Source organism: Apium graveolens, chromosome 10 (genome assembly GCF_009905375.1).
Source record: "Apium graveolens cultivar Ventura chromosome 10, ASM990537v1, whole genome shotgun sequence".
Classification (NCBI taxonomy): Eukaryota; Viridiplantae; Streptophyta; class Magnoliopsida; order Apiales; family Apiaceae; genus Apium; species Apium graveolens.
Window position 1 is genome coordinate 177,022,260 of NC_133656.1, and position 19,981 is coordinate 177,042,240.

The 19,981-nt window shown below is 32.5% G+C and overlaps 3 protein-coding genes across 3 annotated transcripts; 1 reads left to right on the top strand and 2 right to left on the bottom strand.

Moving 5' to 3' along the window:
- The first annotated feature begins 200 nt into the window (after positions 1 to 200).
- On the top strand, positions 201 to 5,030 carry LOC141690327 (uncharacterized). Its single transcript, XM_074495081.1, has 5 exons — positions 201 to 1,178; positions 1,889 to 2,368; positions 2,981 to 3,121; positions 3,436 to 3,875; positions 4,307 to 5,030. The coding sequence occupies exons 1-5, from the start codon at positions 356 to 358 to the stop codon at positions 4,919 to 4,921; spliced, it is 2,499 nt and encodes an 832-aa protein (XP_074351182.1). The 5' UTR covers positions 201 to 355; the 3' UTR covers positions 4,922 to 5,030.
- Positions 5,031 to 7,941: 2,911 nt separating this feature from the next.
- On the bottom strand, positions 7,942 to 11,850 carry LOC141693536 (uncharacterized). Its single transcript, XM_074498676.1, has 7 exons — positions 11,671 to 11,850; positions 11,433 to 11,598; positions 11,013 to 11,156; positions 10,363 to 10,842; positions 9,450 to 9,584; positions 8,887 to 9,320; positions 7,942 to 8,642 (listed from the first exon to the last, which is right to left on the bottom strand). The coding sequence occupies exons 2-7, from the start codon at positions 11,590 to 11,592 to the stop codon at positions 8,031 to 8,033; spliced, it is 1,965 nt and encodes a 654-aa protein (XP_074354777.1). The 5' UTR covers positions 11,593 to 11,598; positions 11,671 to 11,850; the 3' UTR covers positions 7,942 to 8,030.
- A 701-nt stretch (positions 11,851 to 12,551) lies between these two features.
- Positions 12,552 to 15,880, bottom strand: LOC141692906 (uncharacterized). The gene is made up of 5 exons (XM_074497863.1): positions 15,592 to 15,880; positions 15,021 to 15,500; positions 14,129 to 14,287; positions 13,481 to 13,968; positions 12,552 to 13,174 (listed from the first exon to the last, which is right to left on the bottom strand). Exons 1-5 carry the CDS (start codon positions 15,872 to 15,874, stop codon positions 12,563 to 12,565), a joined length of 2,022 nt encoding a protein of 673 aa, XP_074353964.1. The 5' UTR covers positions 15,875 to 15,880; the 3' UTR covers positions 12,552 to 12,562.
- Positions 15,881 to 19,981: the final 4,101 nt, after the last annotated feature.

A 19,981-nucleotide genomic window follows, 5' to 3' on the forward strand; every position in this document is an offset into this window, starting at 1 on the left:
TTCTTTGTTTCACATACCAGTGCATTTAAAGGTTTCCGGGTTCACCTGGGTCTTCACATGCTTGCTTTGTTGACTACATTTTTTGGACTATTGAACTTTATTCTGTTCTTATTAAATATTCCCACTAGCTTTTTTTAAAGAGAAACATTTCCACTTGGATATTGATACTTCATTTATTTATTGAAGTATATTTATATGACTTCGAGTGTGAATTCTAACACATTTCATGCTGTTTTTCTCTCTCGTACACAACTATTATTGCTTCTTGTTAATTAATTTCTTTTCGGGTAACTCTTAGCATGGTATTACAAGTTCTTTGTCTTTGAGCATTGGATTTTCCGATTACACATTTCAAATGCCTCAACCGCAGCCACCAAATGAATTTTTTTGGCCAAAGAAAAGAACAAAAAAGAAAAAAAGAAAACCAAATGAACTTTCAGCAGAGGCTTCGCGACCATTATGGCCGGATGTTCATCAAATTCTCGTTACAGTAGATGGTGATATCGTTTACTTTCAACATGTTTACCATAATGAACCGAAACTGGAATCGCGACGGAAGTCGGCGTTCGGGCCTGAAGTTCATCAACTACATGTAACTGTAGATGTTGAACATAATGTTGCTTGTGAAAATATTCATTATGATAATAATCCTATACCAGGTCCGCCACGGATGTGGGAGGCTAAGCAGGGTGTTAATCAACTCCTTGTTACATTGGATGGAGATCAATATGTTTCATTTCAAAATGTTTATGATAATCAACATATCAAAATTTCCGGGCAAGGGCAAATAAGGGCACCGCGATGGGATGTTTATCGACTTTTAATCACGGTTGATGGTGAAGAAGATTTTATTAGTCATCGTAAATATGTTAATGAAAATGAAACCGTATCAAAGCCAGTGCCAAAACCTCCACCATTGCCCAAGCCAAAGAAACAGGAGAAGCCAAAAGATTTTGGGAAGGGGAAGATAAAAGAAGAGAAGAAAGAGGAGAAGAAAGACGGAAAAAAAGATGGTGACGGACCATATCGTAACTATATGGCACCGACCTATGCATATGCAAGTGCACCGTGGCAGCGACATCCACCCTCGAGGCCACCAGTGCTGTCCCCACCAGCGCCACCGCCACTGCCATGGAAGCGGACCGGTCTAAGAAGGCCTTCCGCGTTCTATCTCTGGGGTTAGTAATTAACAGATATTTTCTTCCTCTTACCCTCCCACAATTTTCTTTTACTTTACAAAGATTCCACTTAGATGTTTAAATTGTTTCGGTTTTGTTTATGTCTTTTTGCATCTTCTTGTTTTTTTTTTTGCCAGAGATCTGATTATTTTGCCTTCCCATAAAAGAACAATGAGATATTGCTTAAAGGGTTTTACACTGCGTACAATCTAAGCAGTACTATCATCTACTTTTTCAGAATTGATTAAATTAAATTTTCATAGGTAAATTTAATCGGTAAATTTTTGTGCATGCGAAATTCATCATTATTAGCCCATTATTTTATTAATGAGATTAAAATCAATCAGGTTATGCCCCAATTTAGTGTATGCACAGGAGCTAGAAAACTCATTGCATAAAGTATTCATGAAAAAATGGAACATACAAAGTCCAGTAGATTTACAGAATTAGCACATCATGGCTTTTGTCCACAATTTAAATTTCACAAAACTTTTTTAGATAAAAAATTATAGAATAGTTTTCCTATTTTGTGTTTTTCTGTAAAAATAGTTTCAACCATAATCTTTTTAGAATAAATTCCAGTTTTCTTTTTAGATTTCACTGCAAAATTTTATAATCTAATCCCGTTTTCTTTCTAATCTAATTGCTTCCCGAGCTGATGCCAGCTTTCTTATTAAAATTTAACCTAATATTGTGGGAATTTTTTGCAGAGGAACAAAGAGAGAAGTACGTGAATATATGTGTTCCTTTGTACAATGCGGCGCTTAAAGGCAACTGGCATGCTGCTGAAGCAATTCTAAATGACCATCCTGAGGTGATAAACATGAGTATTACTAAGAGACAAGATACTGTTCTTCACATTGTAGCATCAACAAAACACACTCACTTTGCCCAAAAGCTGGTGGACAGAATGGAAGTTAAGGACTTGGAACTTCAAAACAGAGACGAGGAAACAGCTCTCTGTGCAGCTGTAGCTTCAACTGTCGAAATGGTTGACGTTTTGCTGAGTAGGAATAACGGGCTTTTAAAGATACGTAAAAACGGTGACTTGCCATTCATATGTGCGGTTTTCTGTTCGAACAAAGAAATGGTGAGACATATTTATTCCAAGACTAATCTGGTTGATCAAAGCTGGACTTACTCCGACAAAAAACGTATACTCCAATCTTGCGTTGCTTTTGGCCTACTTGGTAAAATTTAAAAACTCTCTTGCTAGTAACACGTACACTAATTAAGGAGAAAAATTTATGCATATTCTAAAAATTTATATAGGTTTATTTACATTGAGGATTACTTCAGGTTTGGTTTGGTTCATATCTCTTATGGTGTGGCTACCATATGTCTATTGTCATTATATTTTGATAAATGTCATTGAGATTATAGCTACACTTTTAAATTGATTTGAAAAAGAAAATGTAATTTCAAGGCATCAGATGGTTAGTTGCTTGCTGGGCTTTGTCAATCAATGTTTAAAACGTAACAGGTTTTCAGAATCTGTCAAGACCAGTTGTGATTTTGAAGAGTTTTCTGTTGAATCCTCATTGTTGTAAGCTGTGTTCCAATTTTTAGTTAGCTAGCTTGGGCTCACAGTAGGAAAAAATGAGAAAGATTACATAGGAGCAAAATAGCATGTCATTTTTGTTTGAACTTTTTTGAATATTCAAGTTGTTTTGGCGTGGCTGACTGGTCAAATCATGCAAGTTTGTGTGGATTAAATGAGCTGTTTTCTTAAATTAATATTCTTGAATATAACTCTTGAGTGATTTAGAACTCCATAAATCAGGATAATTTTGATTTTTCAGATATTGCAGTAGAGATCTTTAATAAGTACAAGGAGAAACAAATTCCGACTATAGATACACTTGCATTGGGGTCCTTGGCGTATAATCCCTCTGCATTTGATGGAACAGAGCAACCTGTCATTAGAAGACTTGTGAATACAAGTAAGTTTTTTCCCGGTAATTTTTTATTTTTGTTAATTATCATGGCCGTGTTGTTAACACGCTGTTTTTCTAATACTACACACTAACTTCAAGAGAGAAACATTCGTTAGGAAACAAAATACATTTGTTGTACTTAACACGTAGTTTTTCTGATACTACACACTAACTTCAAGCTTATATAGACAAGGCCCACTGCATCTGCCATGGCTTATGCTGTTTGACAAAAAGCAAATGGTTTTAAAGAATGTATCATTTCTCGGCTTCTACTTCTCACACTATATAATTTTTTCAACTATTGGTAATTTTTATTTCAGTACTCCCTGGATCAAGAAAAGGACCAGTAGATGACTGTAAAGCGGCTGAATTACTCAGGATAATGTTGGGAGAAATTGTCAAAGAGGAGAAAGTACTGAATGAAATTTCTGGCAAGTCAAAGAGAAATGGTGTACACGGGCTTCAATTTGCAGCTGCTAGATTGGGCAACCACAAATTCATAATCGAGATCCTTAGGTTGTGTCCTGACCTCACATGGGAAACAGATTACAGCAAACACACGATATTTCACATTGCTGTATTGCATCGTCAGGAGAATGTGTACAGCTTATTATCTGAGTTTGGCTCAAAGAAGCTGGCGACAATCGACAGGCATGGAAATAATATTTTACATTTAGCAGCCAAGTTGCCTGCACAAGGCCGACTAAATATTGTTTCTGGAGCAGCTCTTCAAATGCAAAGAGAACTGATGTGGTTTAAGGTACATATTCCATGCTTTTTAAAATTGTAGAACTACAATCAAGGAAGTGGAAACATATTCACTTTTTACACTAAAAGAGCTGGACGTAAAGAGGGTTATTAACGTGTGGCTCATAGAGTTGAGAGGTTATTATAGTGCCCCGCCACAGATACTAACTGAGGCAACTGAAAATATAATTTACAATTTCCCATTCTAATTTACCTTTTTAAAATTTTTTATTGTCATCCAGATTCATATAACACTTGCTTATGGGATCTTTGTTTCGAGTAAAACAGTGAAGGAACTCTACTCAGAAAGAAAGAGTTTATAAATTTCAAAATACAATTGTCCTTCTCTTTTGGATTATGCCAATCTTATATTCATGTACCGTCTTTGTATATAGTACCTACCTCTATCAGTCGTAATACTGTTTTACTTAAATATTCGAATAGGAAGTAGAAACAAGGCTTAATTCAATTGATAGAATGAAGGTGAACGATCAAGGGATGACTCCCCAAGAATTATTCACTCACGAGCACGCACAATTAATGGCCAACGGAGAAAGTTGGATGAAGCAAACATCTGCTCAGTGCATGGTTGTTGCTGCGCTTATAGCTACAATTATGTTTGCAGCTGCTTTTGCTTTACCTGGTGGTTACGATCAAAATAGCGGGCGCCCAATACACACGAAGAAGAGTGCGTTCATCGTGTTTGTGGTAACAGACGCCGTGTCATTATGCACTTCCACAGCTTCCCTGCTCATGTTTTTGGCAATTCTCACTGCACGTTATACAGAAACCAATTTCTTGATATCTTTACCTATGAAATTGATGGTTGGACTCGTAACACTTTTCATCTCCATTGCTAATATGATGATCGCCTTCAGCGCCAGCTTCTTCTTACTTTACACCGAAAGTAAGAAATGGATGCCTGTACTAGTCAGCATATTAGCTGGTCTGCCTGTTATTTTATTTGCTGCGCTACAATATCGTTTACTTTTTGATGTGATTCGTACAACATTGAATTCCAGGCATCTGTTTAGGCCTAAGAATCGTATGCTCTACTAGCCAATTCAATGTATTGAGTTTATTTGCTTGTTTCATCTACGTATGTACTCATAATGTGTCGTATGCTCTACTAGCCAATTAAATGTATTGAGTTTATTTGCTTGTTTCATCTATGTATGTACTCATAATTTGTTTGTTGGATGCCTCTTACCCATGTACTGTATGTTCGTCTAAGAATTGAACATCTCATTATGAAATGATTATGTTCACATCTACAACCACTACCCCAAAGATATTTATGATGTTTTTGTAAAAATCATTAACTACCTGCATAAAAAAACTCACTAACTAAATTCAATTTAATACTAATATAATTATTATAACAATTTCCCCACTAATAAATAATATACTATTTAAATGAATTATATTGCCTATATATTATATGTAGTACAGGAACATGTTTTTTATCAGTTATGAAAATACTATTATACACCTTCTTTAAATTTAAAACTTGAGTTTTTGACCAATCGACTGAAGTACTCTAACTATATTTGCAAATAACTTTCATGTTATAACAACTTTAATGTTCAATTCAATAAAATGATAATAGATTATATGCAATACACAAATAATGATAATCGATAATTTTAATTTACATATAAGTAAATTAATTATACTTAAAAAGATAAATTCTAAAATAACCAATTAATTTTATTTATTAATTTTCAAGATTTTAAGTTAATATAAGTGAATTTTTAATGTAAGACTATATGAAATATATATTTACACACATATATATAATTATTATAGAATTTTAGGGAAAAAGAATTATATGTAAAATTATATATAACATATAGTATTATTCATTATTATATCATAAAAAAATTATATATAAGTTGAGTAATATATTTGTAAATCATTTTTTGCTAATATAGCAATATCACCACCCCTTTCACCATGACTAATTGATTCAAAGAGATGTTAATTATTAGTGGGGAAGAATAATTTGATCATCTTATATTTATTAAATTCGGAATAAATATTATATTAAATGTAGGTAGTGAGTTTCTTGTGCATGTAATTAATAAATTTGTGAAAGAGTATTATTAATTTTTTTTGATGAAGTGGTTGGAAATGTGATACGAAATTAACCATCATTCGAGTAAGTAATTTTTTTAGTACAGATTTTTAATGATTCTGTTTTGATGCAAGAGGAGATTCGTCTTTTTGTAATTTGTCAATGTCAATTTCTAAATTACTAAAAAACGTATATTAGCATTTTCACAACTTATATAAAATCATGCTGGCATATACTAAATATATTATATAGGCAACATAATTGATTCAAAGAGATTTTAATTAGCGGGGGAAGAATAATTTGATCATTTTGTATTTATTAAATTCGGAGAAAATATTATACTAAATGCAGGTAGTGAGTTTTTTGTGTATGCAGTTAATGAATTTGTGTGTACTGGTTGGAGATGTGTACCTAGAAAAATTATTTTTAACTCGTATATATTATTGGAGTATGAAAAATGATATAAGTTGTGTGGAATGAAGCTGATATTCGATGACAAATTTGTCCGTAAGTGGTGGTGGGAATGGTGGTCGATTTTGTGATATGAAGGAATGGTTAAGGAAAGATGGTGTACACATAATATACATAGGTGTGTATGTAGTAGGAACGATAATGATGATGATGATGTAAAAGTTGATGATATGTAATGATAATGTCATTGTTGCTGAAAATGGGTATAAAATTTGGAGGATGTGCAAGATGAAGGTGAAAAATGTATAAGATTTGAATATTTATTATGATTAAATATATTTATAAAGAATAAGTGTATATGATTAGTTCTTAATTATACTTTGAGCATTTAGACACACGGTCAGTCTACTAACTGTCATCAGTTTTTAAAAAATTGTGTTATTTTGTCTTTATAAGTTATATTTTTTAAATGATATATAAGATTCCTTAAAATTCTTACATTAGAGTAAATCGTTATGATTATATATATAATTCAGATAAGAAATTTAAGTTAGTATCATTTTTTTAAAAGAAATATTTTTACCAAATAAAGCAAACTAATAACGTATAATATTTCAAAAATTACGAATAATCTATTTCAAAAATCAAAATGATCAAATTATAGGATTCAAATGGATCCCGTACTTTACACGGGCTATCATGCTCATACTATAATATGAACGTCTTCGACGGTGAAAAGGAATTTAAAGAATTGAACTAAAGAAGCAGAATCAATAGGGGGCCATTAGACTTGTAACTTACACATGTTGGTTCAGTTTTTTCATTTTGTTTCTTCACCATATTTCCATTTTTTTTTATCTTGAAATGCAATTTCCCAGGAGTACTAGGAAAAAAAGGTAGAGACTAGAAATTATATATTTTATTTTCTATATAAATTTATATATAATTTATCGAAATGGTATTTTAATATTTTATATGTGGTTAAACCCACAAATTAAGTTGATACCTTACTTTATGTAAGGCTAAAATTAGGATCATAGGTTAGACATCTCACTTGTAGATAAATTTCGGGACAAACAAAAAGAGTATAGATAAATTCATTCATGCACTTAGCTGCCCATTCACATGGAGCGGTCCAGAAGCATTTAGGTTTCACTTCATGAGCCCAACTTCATGTCCTGTACTCACTATTGAGTCATATCTTCACCATTACAGTAGATGAATTATTGTTTTACTTAACCAGTTACTTCATATTTTAACTTGCATAGTCTACTGTATGGTTCTATCTTAGTTATACAAATTATAAATCATTAGGCCCAAGCTAGTTGAGTTGGTTTAAGTTTAGGCACTTCAACATTTTTGGCTTGCCCCCAACATGATAAAGTGTTTCAACTAAGAAGTATTTTGTACGAGTATGACTGTAGTAATTTGCTACAATTATGCATTATGAACGTAGATCAATAAAACAAATTATCAAGTGATTAATGAAAAAAATGCTAAATCCACAAAATTGGATACAAATTTTTTCACAAAATGGCACGTGACAAGTGTTAATTAAAGTGGGTTGCCGTATTCACATAAATAACATCAGTTAAAACATTTCACCTCATTCCACACATCATTTTATAAACTTTTTTGTAACAAATTTTGTACATGTAACGCTACTCTTATAAATATTTGCTAATAAAGTATATGTCTCCTAGGCCTAAACAGATGCCTGGAATTAAATGTTGAGTTAATCACATCAGAAAGTAGACGAGATTGTAGCCCAGCAAACAAAATAACAGGCAGACCAGCTAACACGGTCACTAGTACGGGAATCCATTTCATACTTTCCGGGTAAAGTAGGAAGAAACTGGCTCCGTAAACAATCATCATGGTAGTGATTGAGATAAAAAGTGTTACCAGTCCAACCATCAATTTCATCGGTATTGATACCAAGAAATCGTTTTCTGTATAACGTCCCGTGAGAATGGCCAAGAACACAAGGATGGAAGCTGAAGAGGTGCATAATGATATCGCATCTGTTACTGCAAACACGATGAAGGCACTCCGCTTCATGAATATTGGCTGCCCGTTATCGTTGGTACCACCTGGTAAAGTAAAAGCTGCTGCAAACATAATTGTGGCTATAAGGGCTGCAACAATCATGCATTGCGATGCTGTTTCCTTCATCCATGATTCTCCTTTCTCCATTAAGTCGGCGTGCTGTTCAGTAAATAATTCTTGAGGAGTTTTCCCTTCATTGTTCACTTGTCGTCTGTCTGCTGGACTTACCCTAGTTTGTACTTCCTATTACAAGTTTACAACTTAAATTAGTATAGCAGTTTGTAAACAAATTAACTAGAATATATTATAATACTAAGTTACCCGTCAGACAACTATTTACTTAATTGATACAAGTCTTTGTTTAGAAAAACTAAACTGTCAAGGTACAAAATTAAGAATAGGCACATGCATCACACGTAGTTAAATAACAGTCTTAATCAGTAAAACTACAGACAATGTAAATTTCCAAGAATCAAGGGATATGTACCTTGAACCATAGTAATTCTCTTTGCATCTGAAGAGCTGCTCCTGATACAATATTTAGACGACTTTGTGCTGGCTTTGTGGCAGCTAAGTGTAGAATATGATTTCCATCATTGTCTTTCATCGCGAACTTCTTGGAGCCGAGGTCATAAAGTAAATTGTACACATTCTCGTGGCGATGTATAACTGCAATGTGAAATATTGTATGTTTGTTGCCATCTTTTCCCCATGTAATGTCAGGATACAATTTAAGAAGCTCCCTTATGAATTTATAGTTTCCCAATCTAGCAGCTGCAAATAGAAACCCTTCATCCTTTTCATTCGATGACTGGCCAGAAACTAGTTTCCATATGTCTTCATACTTCTGTTTAACAATCTTCCCCCATATTAACCTGACTATTTCAGCGACTTTTGAGTTATCGTTGCTTCCAGGGAGTACTAAAGAAGAAAATTAATAAAATTTTGAAATGATTATACATTACATAGGGCGGTGTGTCTTCACACTTCAAACCTACCAGTAGTAGATAACAAACAATAACATACACATTTACCAGTAGAGGAACTTACTTGTATGCAAGAGTCTTCTAATAACAGATTGTGTTGTTCCATCAAATGCAGAAGGGCTATTAGCCAAGTACCCTAGTATATCAGTTTCAATTTTATGATCATCCTTGCAGTGTGTGAATATCTTTAGTGCAATATCTGCGAAATTAGGAAATTTCACTTCAATGCTAATTTTACAAATAAATAACAAGAACACACAATGTTTACGTGGTTTGGTCTAGCAGGTTTAATTTACCCATACAACTTCCATTCAACTAAAAAGAACAAAAATGACATGCTTGTGCTTATATGTGATATCTTCCACAATAGCCACTCACAATTGGCATATTGCTACTTCCCAAAAAACTAGGTCTTGAACAGAGTATTTAATCACAAGGAAACCCCTAGAATCTGAATGCAAGCCTTAATCTAACCTGCTTTGGTTATGGAAGCCTTACCAAAGGGGTGTTTGGTTTAAGATATGCACATTATTGAAGACTTAAAAGATCTAACTAAACCTTATGCCTAACTAAATATGGCACTATGGAGGTCATTTGAAACTTGATAAACTCAATACTACTACAGTCTCTAACTAGGACATAAAGGTTTATATTACCAAGGAGGAATATGATCTAATTAAGACCTCCGTCTAAAACCTCCAGTAACATGACACACATCTTTTAATTTCCTAATCAGTAGCACGTTATAACACAAGCCTATCCACTCACACGCACCCTGAAGAAATGATCATATAACATGTAATACATTTTATTGTATAATTAAACAGAAATCATGTGTGGAAGAAGCCTAAGATATTGTAAAAGATTCACCTAGTTGCTTTTCAAAACACTTCAAGGTTTTGGGATAGTTGATCAATTGACATAAAATGATGGCTACTGGCTAAATTTGTACTAGCAAGACAGAGTTAATTTTTTACCAAATAGGCCTAACGAAAGGCAAGATTCAAGTATACGTTTCTGATCCATGTAATACCACTTTTCGGTATCTATATTAGTCTTTGAATATATGTACTCCACCATGTGCTTATCTCCATATCGAACTGCAAGCATGAAAGGCAAGTCGCCATTTTTACGTATCCTTAAAAGGCCACTGTTTCTCCTCAACAAGATGTGAACCATCTTAACATTTGAAGCCACTGCTAAGCAAAGAGCTGTTTCCCCCAGTCCATTTTGAAGTTCCAAGTCCTCAACTGCCATCAATTTCACCAGCTTTTCCGCAAAGTGAGTGTGTTTTGTTGATGATATAATGTGAAGAACAGTATCTTGCCTCTTTGTAATGCTGGTGTTTATCACCTCTGGACAATCTGTTATAATTTCTTCAGCAGCATGCCAGTCACCTTTAATTGCAGCATTGTACAGAGGAACACATATCTTAAGGTAATTATCTCTTTGCTCCTCTGCATAGATATCAAACAGCAGAACCTTGTAAGATGACCAGCAATAACAATTAACTAATAAAGATTATATAAAATTGTGGCAACGAAACAATATTTGATCGAAATCAAACTTAATCGATTTACTTGTGCAGTGCAGGCCATATTTATTTTTGTCAATTACAAAAACTTACCCGAGAGGTATAATATTGAAGGCTTTTTTGGACCAGACTTTGGTGGCAACGGCGGTGCCTGGGGCGGTGCCTTGGGCATTTTGATAGAATGATGGCTGCTTTTATCTTTCTGTTGATTATTTGATTTTCTTTCCCCGATGATACCTTGTAATCGAAATCAATCTTCATTATCAATATTCCGTCACGTAAAAAAACGACGTCTTCTAAAGCGTGACATTCAAAATTTAAGAACCTGACGAAATTACTCTACTAGATATCATCCACACATTCTAAAAACCTGCTTATCTTACAAAACTTGAGATATTTCTAGCTACTCTTGCAAAATTTATTAATGAAAATGTGCTATACATGTAAATCAATTAGCAAAAAATTAAGATGCAGTTCAATTTAATCAGTTAACATTGGACAAGAAAAGCTTACCCCAAAGGTTGCGGTGATTCCTTGACTTCAACGGCAGAGGTGGAGGTGGAGGGGGCAGCTGTCGTGGTGGTGGAGCCGGTGAACTTATTTGAATAGAATGCTGATGCTTCTGTTCCATTTCGACATCTGTAGTAGTCGATTTCCTACTTGTTTCCGCCATTTTTACCTGTATCCAAAAACAATCATGATCATCACTGTATGGAATGAATTTAAGATGACAGAATGTTGGAACACACACCTACTACGAGTAATGGTTACACAATTAGCTACTGCAAGTATGATCTTGGAGTTCTTCGGATTTTTAGATAATTTTGTGAATATATAGAATTCATGAATGCAGAGTCTCGATTATATTTGTTGGTTACTTAAATGATCATGTTCAATGTAGGTCTCGGACAACTGTGCAACATTGTTTTCAACTGTTCTAATCATCATCTACTCCAACAATAATGCCTAAAGAAAATTCAAATCCAAACATCAATATCAGTCTCATTATTAATTACTAAATTTAATGGTTTCGAGCTTTCAATCTACTCTCCTACTATACTTATCATGGTAGTAAATTTCGAAAATATGAAAAAAAATGACTGAGATATCTATTAGTATTTTATCAAAAATCGGTCATTTATCACTTTATTTCATTGAGATAAGGGTTAGTAATTTAGTAATTTAAAGAGTGCTAAGGTATACATATAATATATACAATATTTATTTCATTTATTGTATTGTACTATTATAATATTTAATAATTTGTATAGATAAATATTATAGGTAATTAATTAAGAAATTGAACTATATTTATATATACTTTTTAATTTTTTTGCTAAATATATTTATATATTCTTAAATGATATAAAATAATATTAAAAGTCATATGCATAATACAATCAACGATTATTTAATAAAAATATATATATGAGTAAAAATTAACCAACTGGGTTAAAGTGGTATTATTGTTAAAAATCTCAATGGTTAAATTTGATTTAAAATATTTTTGAATAGAATTGAACTACAATTATATTCTCCTAAATAATATAAAATAATATTTAAAGTCTTATATTTATAAATACAAGCAACAATTATTTTAATAAAAATTATATATATGTGAGAATTTGCATTATGAAAATTTGCTAATAAAGCATATGTCTCTTAGGCCTAAACAGATGCCTGGAATTAAATGTTGAGTTAATCACATCAGAAAGTAGACGAGATTGTAGCCCAGCAAACAAAATAACAGGCAGACCAGCTAACACGGTCACTAGTACGGGAATCCATTTCATACTTTCCGGGTAAAGTAGGAAGAAACTGGCTCCGTAAACAATCATCATGGTAGTGATTGAGATAAAAAGTGTTACCAGTCCAACCATCAATTTCATCGGTATTGATACCAAGAAATCGTTTTCTGTATAACGTCCCGTGAGAATGGCCAAGAACACAAGGATGGAAGCTGAAGAGGTGCATAATGATATCGCATCTGTTACTGCAAACACGATGAAGGCACTCCGCTTCATGAATATTGGCTGCCCGTTATCGTTGGTACCACCTGGTAAAGTAAAAGCTGCTGCAAACATAATTGTGGCTATAAGGGCTGCAACAATCATGCACTGCGACGCTGTTTCCTTCATCCATTTTTCTCCTTCCTTCATTAATCCTGCGTGCTGCTCAGTGAATAATTCTTGAGGAGTTTTCCCTTCATTGTTTACTTGTCTTCTGTCTGCTGGACTTACCCTTGTTTCTACTTCCTATTACAAATTTTCAACTTGAATTAGTATGATAGTTTTTTTGGCCGGGAAATTAGTATGGTAGTTGATAAACAAATTAACTCGAATGTATTTTCACACTAACTTACCTGTCGTCTACAAGTATTTACTCAATTTTATTTAAAAAAAATAAATTGTAAAAGTGCGACAAAATTAAGAATAGGCACGTGCATCACACGTAGTTATATGAATAAATAGCTTAATTTGTAAAACTACATATAAATAGTCTTAATCAGTAATTTAGAGGTGTGTTCACAAGTTAATTTTCGAGAATCAAGGAATATGTACCTTGAACCAGAGTAGTTCCCTTTGCATCTGAAGAGCCGCTCCTGACACAATATTTAGACGACTTTGTGCTGGCGTTATGGCAGCTAAATGTAGAATATGATTTCCATCATTGTCTTTCATCGCGAACTTCTTGGAGCCAAGGTCATAAAGTAAATTGTACACATTCACTTGGCGATGTATAACTGCAATGTGAAATATTGTGTGTTTATTGCCATCTCTTTCCCATGTAATGTCAGGATGCGACGTAAGAAGCTCCCTTATGAATTTATAGTTTCCCAATCTAGCAGCTGCAAATAGAAACCCTTCATCTTTTTCATTCGATGGCTGGCCAGAAACGATCTCAATGGATGATTCTGTACCACTGTTCAGTGGAGGAACTTTAGGACAAACTAGTTTACACACGTCTTCATACTTCTGTTTAACAATATTCTTCAATATTATACGGACTATTTTTGGCAGTTTTATGTCATCGATGCTTCCTCGGAGTTCTGGAAAAGAGAATTATCAATAATCTGATATTAATAGATGATTATGTGTAGAGTAAATGCTGAAATGATGATACATTGTACAGGGAAATAAATTTACTTTCCTTAATAAGTACTGAAACTATCGCGTTCAATGGGACATTATAATATAAAACACATTTACCAGTAGAAAAATTCCTGGTATGTAGGAGTCTTCTAATAACAGGTAGCACTGTTCCATCAAATGCAGAAGGACAATTAGCCAAATACCCCAGTATATCGGTTTCTATCTTTTCTCTTTCCTGATCATCCTGGCACTGTTTATATATGTCCAGTGCAATATCTGCAGAATTAGAAATGTTCAGTTAGAATTCTAATTTCATAAAAAAAACCAAGAACAAACAATGTTTATGTTGTTTGATCTGGCAGATTTAATTTACCCATTCAACGAAACAGGACAAAAATGCCACAACTGAAAAGCATTTGGCACTGTTATTTTCACAAACAGAGCACACATTTATCATTCACAAGGAAAGCCCTAGAATCTGAATCCGAATGCAAGTCCCAGTCTAAAATCTGCTTTAATTATGAAGACCTTGCTAAAAGGCCACTGTTTATACCTATCAACAATTTCAACACCCCTTAGCTAGGGAATAGAAGATACAAAGACCTCAGTATCATAACACTTATTTGCTTAATGTGTGATGAGTTATCGACTTTCAATCAGTGCTGAGAATTAAACTCATTGCGGTTTTTATATGCAGTTCCGAGTATGATAGTCCTTGGCTCCTTGCAGTCTTTATTTCTTTGTTATCCTAAACATAGGTGACGCTATGCACATTGTTAAAGATATGATACATCCAATTAAACCTTCTAACTTATAATTTGGCATCAATATGGAGGTCTGGAGTTCGAGTTCAGACCCTAATAAATTTTGATTTATAAGTAGACAGAAATCATTTGTAGAAGAAGGCTCACCTAGTATTCCAGAACACTTCAAGATTTTGGTATAGTTGATTATCTGACATTAAATGAGAGCTAAATTTGTACTAGAAAGAGAGAGTTGAAATATTTACCAAATAGGCCTAAAGCAAGGCAATATTCCAGTATAAGTTTCCGATCCAAGTAAGTCCACTCCTCATCGTTCATATTAGTCTTGGAATAAATGTACTCCACCATGTGCTTATCCCCAAAGCGAACCGCAAGCATGAACGGCAGGTCACCATTTTTACGTATCTTCATAAGCCCGCTATTCTTTTCCAACAAAACTTGAACCATCTTAACGTCTGAAGCCACCGCTAAACAGAGAGCTGTTTCCCCCAGTGCATTTTGAAGTTTTAAGTCGTCAACTTTCATCATGTTCACCAGCTTTTGAGCAAATTGAGTGTGTTTTGTTGTGGATATAATGTGAAGAAGAGTATCTTGTTTCTTTGTAATACTCATGTTTGTGACTTTGAGATCGTTATTTATAAGTTTTTCAGCAGCTTGCCAATCACCTCTCATCGCAGCTTTGTACAGAGGAACACATTTCATTTTGTAATCATCTGTTTGCTCCTCTGCATAGAAATCAAACAGCATGACCTTGTAAGATTACCAACAACAACTAACAATATTAAAGATTATATAAAATTGCGGCAACAAAAGTACTTGATCTTCTTGTTTTTTTTGTTGGTGAAGGCTGCTGAGGCATTTCAATAGAATAATGGTGTGGAGCTCTGATTTCTCGACCACTAGTCGTATTTGAAAGAGACAATGTTTTTCGATTATTTGTGTTTTCAACATTATCATCATGCAGATCCATCGCCGCAACTCGTGCAGCTGTGCTTAACCTCTTTTCTGCCATTGTTACTTGTTTCAGAAAACCTTCGTGGAAAATGAATTTAAGGCTTAGAAAAAATTGTAGGTAAAACTCCTTCAGAGTACCCCGCATGTCAATATATACTAACATTCCTCCATTAGAGTCCTTCTTTAAGTAATATTAAATTGTATAATTATTTCTTGACTTAGGTAAGAACTAGGAAATTCAAAATTGTTCGACCTCAGCCAGTCAATTAATTTGTGGTTTGTTTTTACAAGTATTTGTCACGTGCAGTATTCAATCGATTTAAATGTTAGCGTTTGCCTAAAGCCGTTACGGGGACTTTACTTTTTTTCAATAGTTTAATTTATACTCTTTATTAATAATTGAAATCATATTTTATTAGTACACAAAAATATTGAAGAACTAAAATATTAAATTTTGATACTTAGCGCAAATTAACTTTTATTCTATCTCAATTTTGTTTCTATTAGCTAGTATTTATCCAAACGTGTATTTACTTCTAATGTTAAAAATATTTTTATCAATGATTAATTAAGACAAAATTATCTAAAATAACAAATATATTTTTATCAATAATTAAGTATACTAAATAAATTATATTGAAAAAGTTAATTACAAGATAATTATCAAATAATATAAATTAATATTATATTATCTAAACTAACAAATATTTCGTTCATTAGGTAATTATTCAATTTATTTTACAAAAATAAAATTAATATGTTGGATTTCTATAACAAGTAAAATAATGAATAACTAAAATTATTATGAAAAATTTCACATCTGATTTGATTCTTTTTAACAACATAATTATTTTTTGCAAGTACCAATTTAGTATTTCATATTAATATATTAATTTTGATCCGTGTTTCGCGCTACAATTACTAATTCGATATTTTATTCTGTTTCCCGCGTGTTATCAACTATCAACTATCAATTAATTATACTAATAAACGATCAGAATGGTACTCGAATCCATTTACAATCCCGAGTATCATGTTCAATTAGAACACAAAATTATAAAATCTTGGTACTCATTAAAAAAATTATATAACTATATTTAAAATTTTATATACTTAAATCTCAACTAACACGAATTGACTTCTACTATACTTTGTTTTTAAATTAATTTTTATTTGTTAATGTTCATCCAAACGTCGATATATTTTTAAATAATTGTATTAGTAAAAGTTAACATGCTAAATTAGTATAACAAGTAAAATAATTAGGTGCATAACTAGAACTATAACTAGATTTATAAGTCATATTAGTAAAACATAAATATAAAGTGAAATTTATAATTACATTTGCTTCCATTTTTAAACTACGTAATTTAATAACAGTTATTTATTTATTTTTAATCTGTATTTCGCATAAATTATTATCAGATTTAATTTTATGTAAATAATAACTTAAAATTATTTTTAATCTTGTAAATCGCACGGGTTACCAACCAATTTTATCTTATTTTAAAAAAATACCACATGTATTAATTTTTTCAATTCTAATTTCTTCATTTATTTTTTAAAAAATACGACATTCTCTCTTATCTGTGTCACTGACCCTCCTTGCGTAACATTTTTTCACCACTGTCGTCATTCATGCATGTATTGATTATTATATAGTAAATCAATCAATCAATCATATTATAGGACAGTGTCTGGTGAGGTTATACAGTAAATACATGTGTTGTAGGTACAAAGTAATTTATTGATACATACAAATACGTAAAAGTAAGCGGGATAATATATACTTTTATTGACATGAGACTTACGTATGTCATAAGAACAATTTTCCTCTTTAACTTTTAATGTCGGGGCAAAAAACTCACACTCGTTGTCATATCTAAATTTTAGGTGCAACCTTTTCTCTCGATTACAACTACATCATGTACAGAAATTATGTACAGAAATTAAGGATTAACTCAATCACTTGTGATATTTAGACACGGCACCGGAACCGTGATAGAACTTATAAGAGGACAAAAAAGCCGACGTTTATACAATCAAATTATGGACCGTATATGTGTCATCCGCGAAAACCTAACCCTCAACCGAAACAGTTTAATGATTATTTGCCCTAATTACACTTCCCAAACTACCTCTACTACCTAATTTTAAGTTGGCTTTGTTTTGCAAAATAAAAAAGCGAAGATTGAGATCGAAAATAATTAAATTGAGAAGGTTTAAAAGATTAGATTAAAGAAGAGTTGAGAGATTACATGAGTGTGCGAGGCTTAGGCCTGAGCAAAACCGAACCGAAATCGAAAAACCGAACCGTGCTAATTCGGTTCTGTTCGGTCCTGATTTTTCAGAATTTCGGTCTACCGAATAGACCGAAATAAAATTCGGTTCGGTCCGGTTCTTGTAAAAAATATTTCGGTCAGGACCGAATAGACCCAATAGACCAGATGATAAATACTATAATTTTATATTATATATATTTTATATATATCTTAAAAAATATAATCATAAATTTTAATTTGTAATTATATTTATACAGTCTTAGAACTCTACATATCACCTTACTTTAATTATATTTTAGATTTCATAATTTTTGGTTTAAAATTTTGATACAATTTTATTTTTTCCAAAAAATTCGGTTCGTTCGGTCCAAAACCGGACCGAACCGAAATAATTCGCTTCGGTTCGGTCTGGTCCATAATATAATTTTGGTCCGGTTTGGTCCAAAAAAAATATGTTAATTCGGTTTTCGGTCTATTCGGTTTGGTCCGGTTCGGTCTATTCGGTTTGGTCCGGTTCGGTCTATTCGGTTTGGTCCGGTTCGGTCTATTCGGTTCGGTCCGGTTTTGGACCGAACCAACCGAATGCTACGCCCTAGCAAGGCTTGTGAGATGGTACACCTTAAAAGGATGTGCCCTACAACATTTGACAGCCCTGTGTCGTCACTTGCCGAGCTCTGAATATTTTACCCAAAATACGGGCATATATGTGAAATTCATAGATAATTATAAACTAATATTATGTTTGGTTGAGGTGAATGAAATGGAATGAAATGAGATTTTAAGTGAAAAATGATTAAATTTAATAAAATTTTCAATCTTTCACACATTTCATTCCAAACCACCTACATTATAATTAAACACTCCCAATTTGTAATGAAATGCTCTATTTCTTACTAGCCTCATTTTCTTCACAATTCTTATCATAATAATTTTGTCCATCTATTTTTTTTTCAACTCTTCCCTCCAACTCCCATTTATTTCCTTTTATTAGATTCATTCCATTTCATTCACCCCAACCAAATATAACCTAAGGTTTCTCTAATAAATTGATATATTTATCATGTACCGAGAGCAGAGTTAGAAACATGAGTTTGCCGGGTCAAATTTTTTAGAGTAATTAATATATATTTTTATAATTATTACATATCAAATAAATTAGTAAAAAATATTTTAAATAATTTCAATATATGAATATACTTTAATTAACGTATTTAAATTCATAATTATTGTAAATATTATTAATTTTATTATTTTATTCATAAAATTCAGATCTTTTTGAGGGGGCGAAAACTAAAAAATCAATATTTAATATTGAATATATATAGCCTTTTGGTCAAATATAAACTCCTCTTAAAATAAAAACTAAAAACCTTCTTATTTAGTATTATCCACCCATATCTAAAATAATGGTGATTGAAATTGAAAGTGATAGTGATGGTGATGGGGACGGTGAGAAAGAGGCAGTGGTATAATCGTTGTATATAATATATAATGACTCTGCATCAAATTGTAGTGATTTCTAAATATAAATTGGTGATTTTTCTAGTACTTATTAGTGATTTGTGTAAGATAAATTAGTGATTTTAACGATTCAGGTATTTCAGTAATAAAATATAGTGATTTTGGGTAAGATCATATATGGTGGTGATCAGTATTATAAAATAATTATTTCAGTTCAGACGTGAAATGATGATGATGGTGTATGTATGTACATTTATTATCGTGTGTATATTAAGATGAAGATGGGAGAAAAGAACTGTGTATATTAAAACACTAATTAAATATTGGGTTGGGCCTTGGTGTGTTAAAATTAGAGCTACTGGTGTGTAGGTTTCTAGTTTTCATTTTAAGTCAGTTTTTATTTGAACAGCCCCCTATATATATAATTTAGTCAAGTTATCCTGCCTAGTTTTGATTTTTCCCCGTAAATTGTAATATTACCATGGTTATATCGGAGTTTAGGGTTGCAT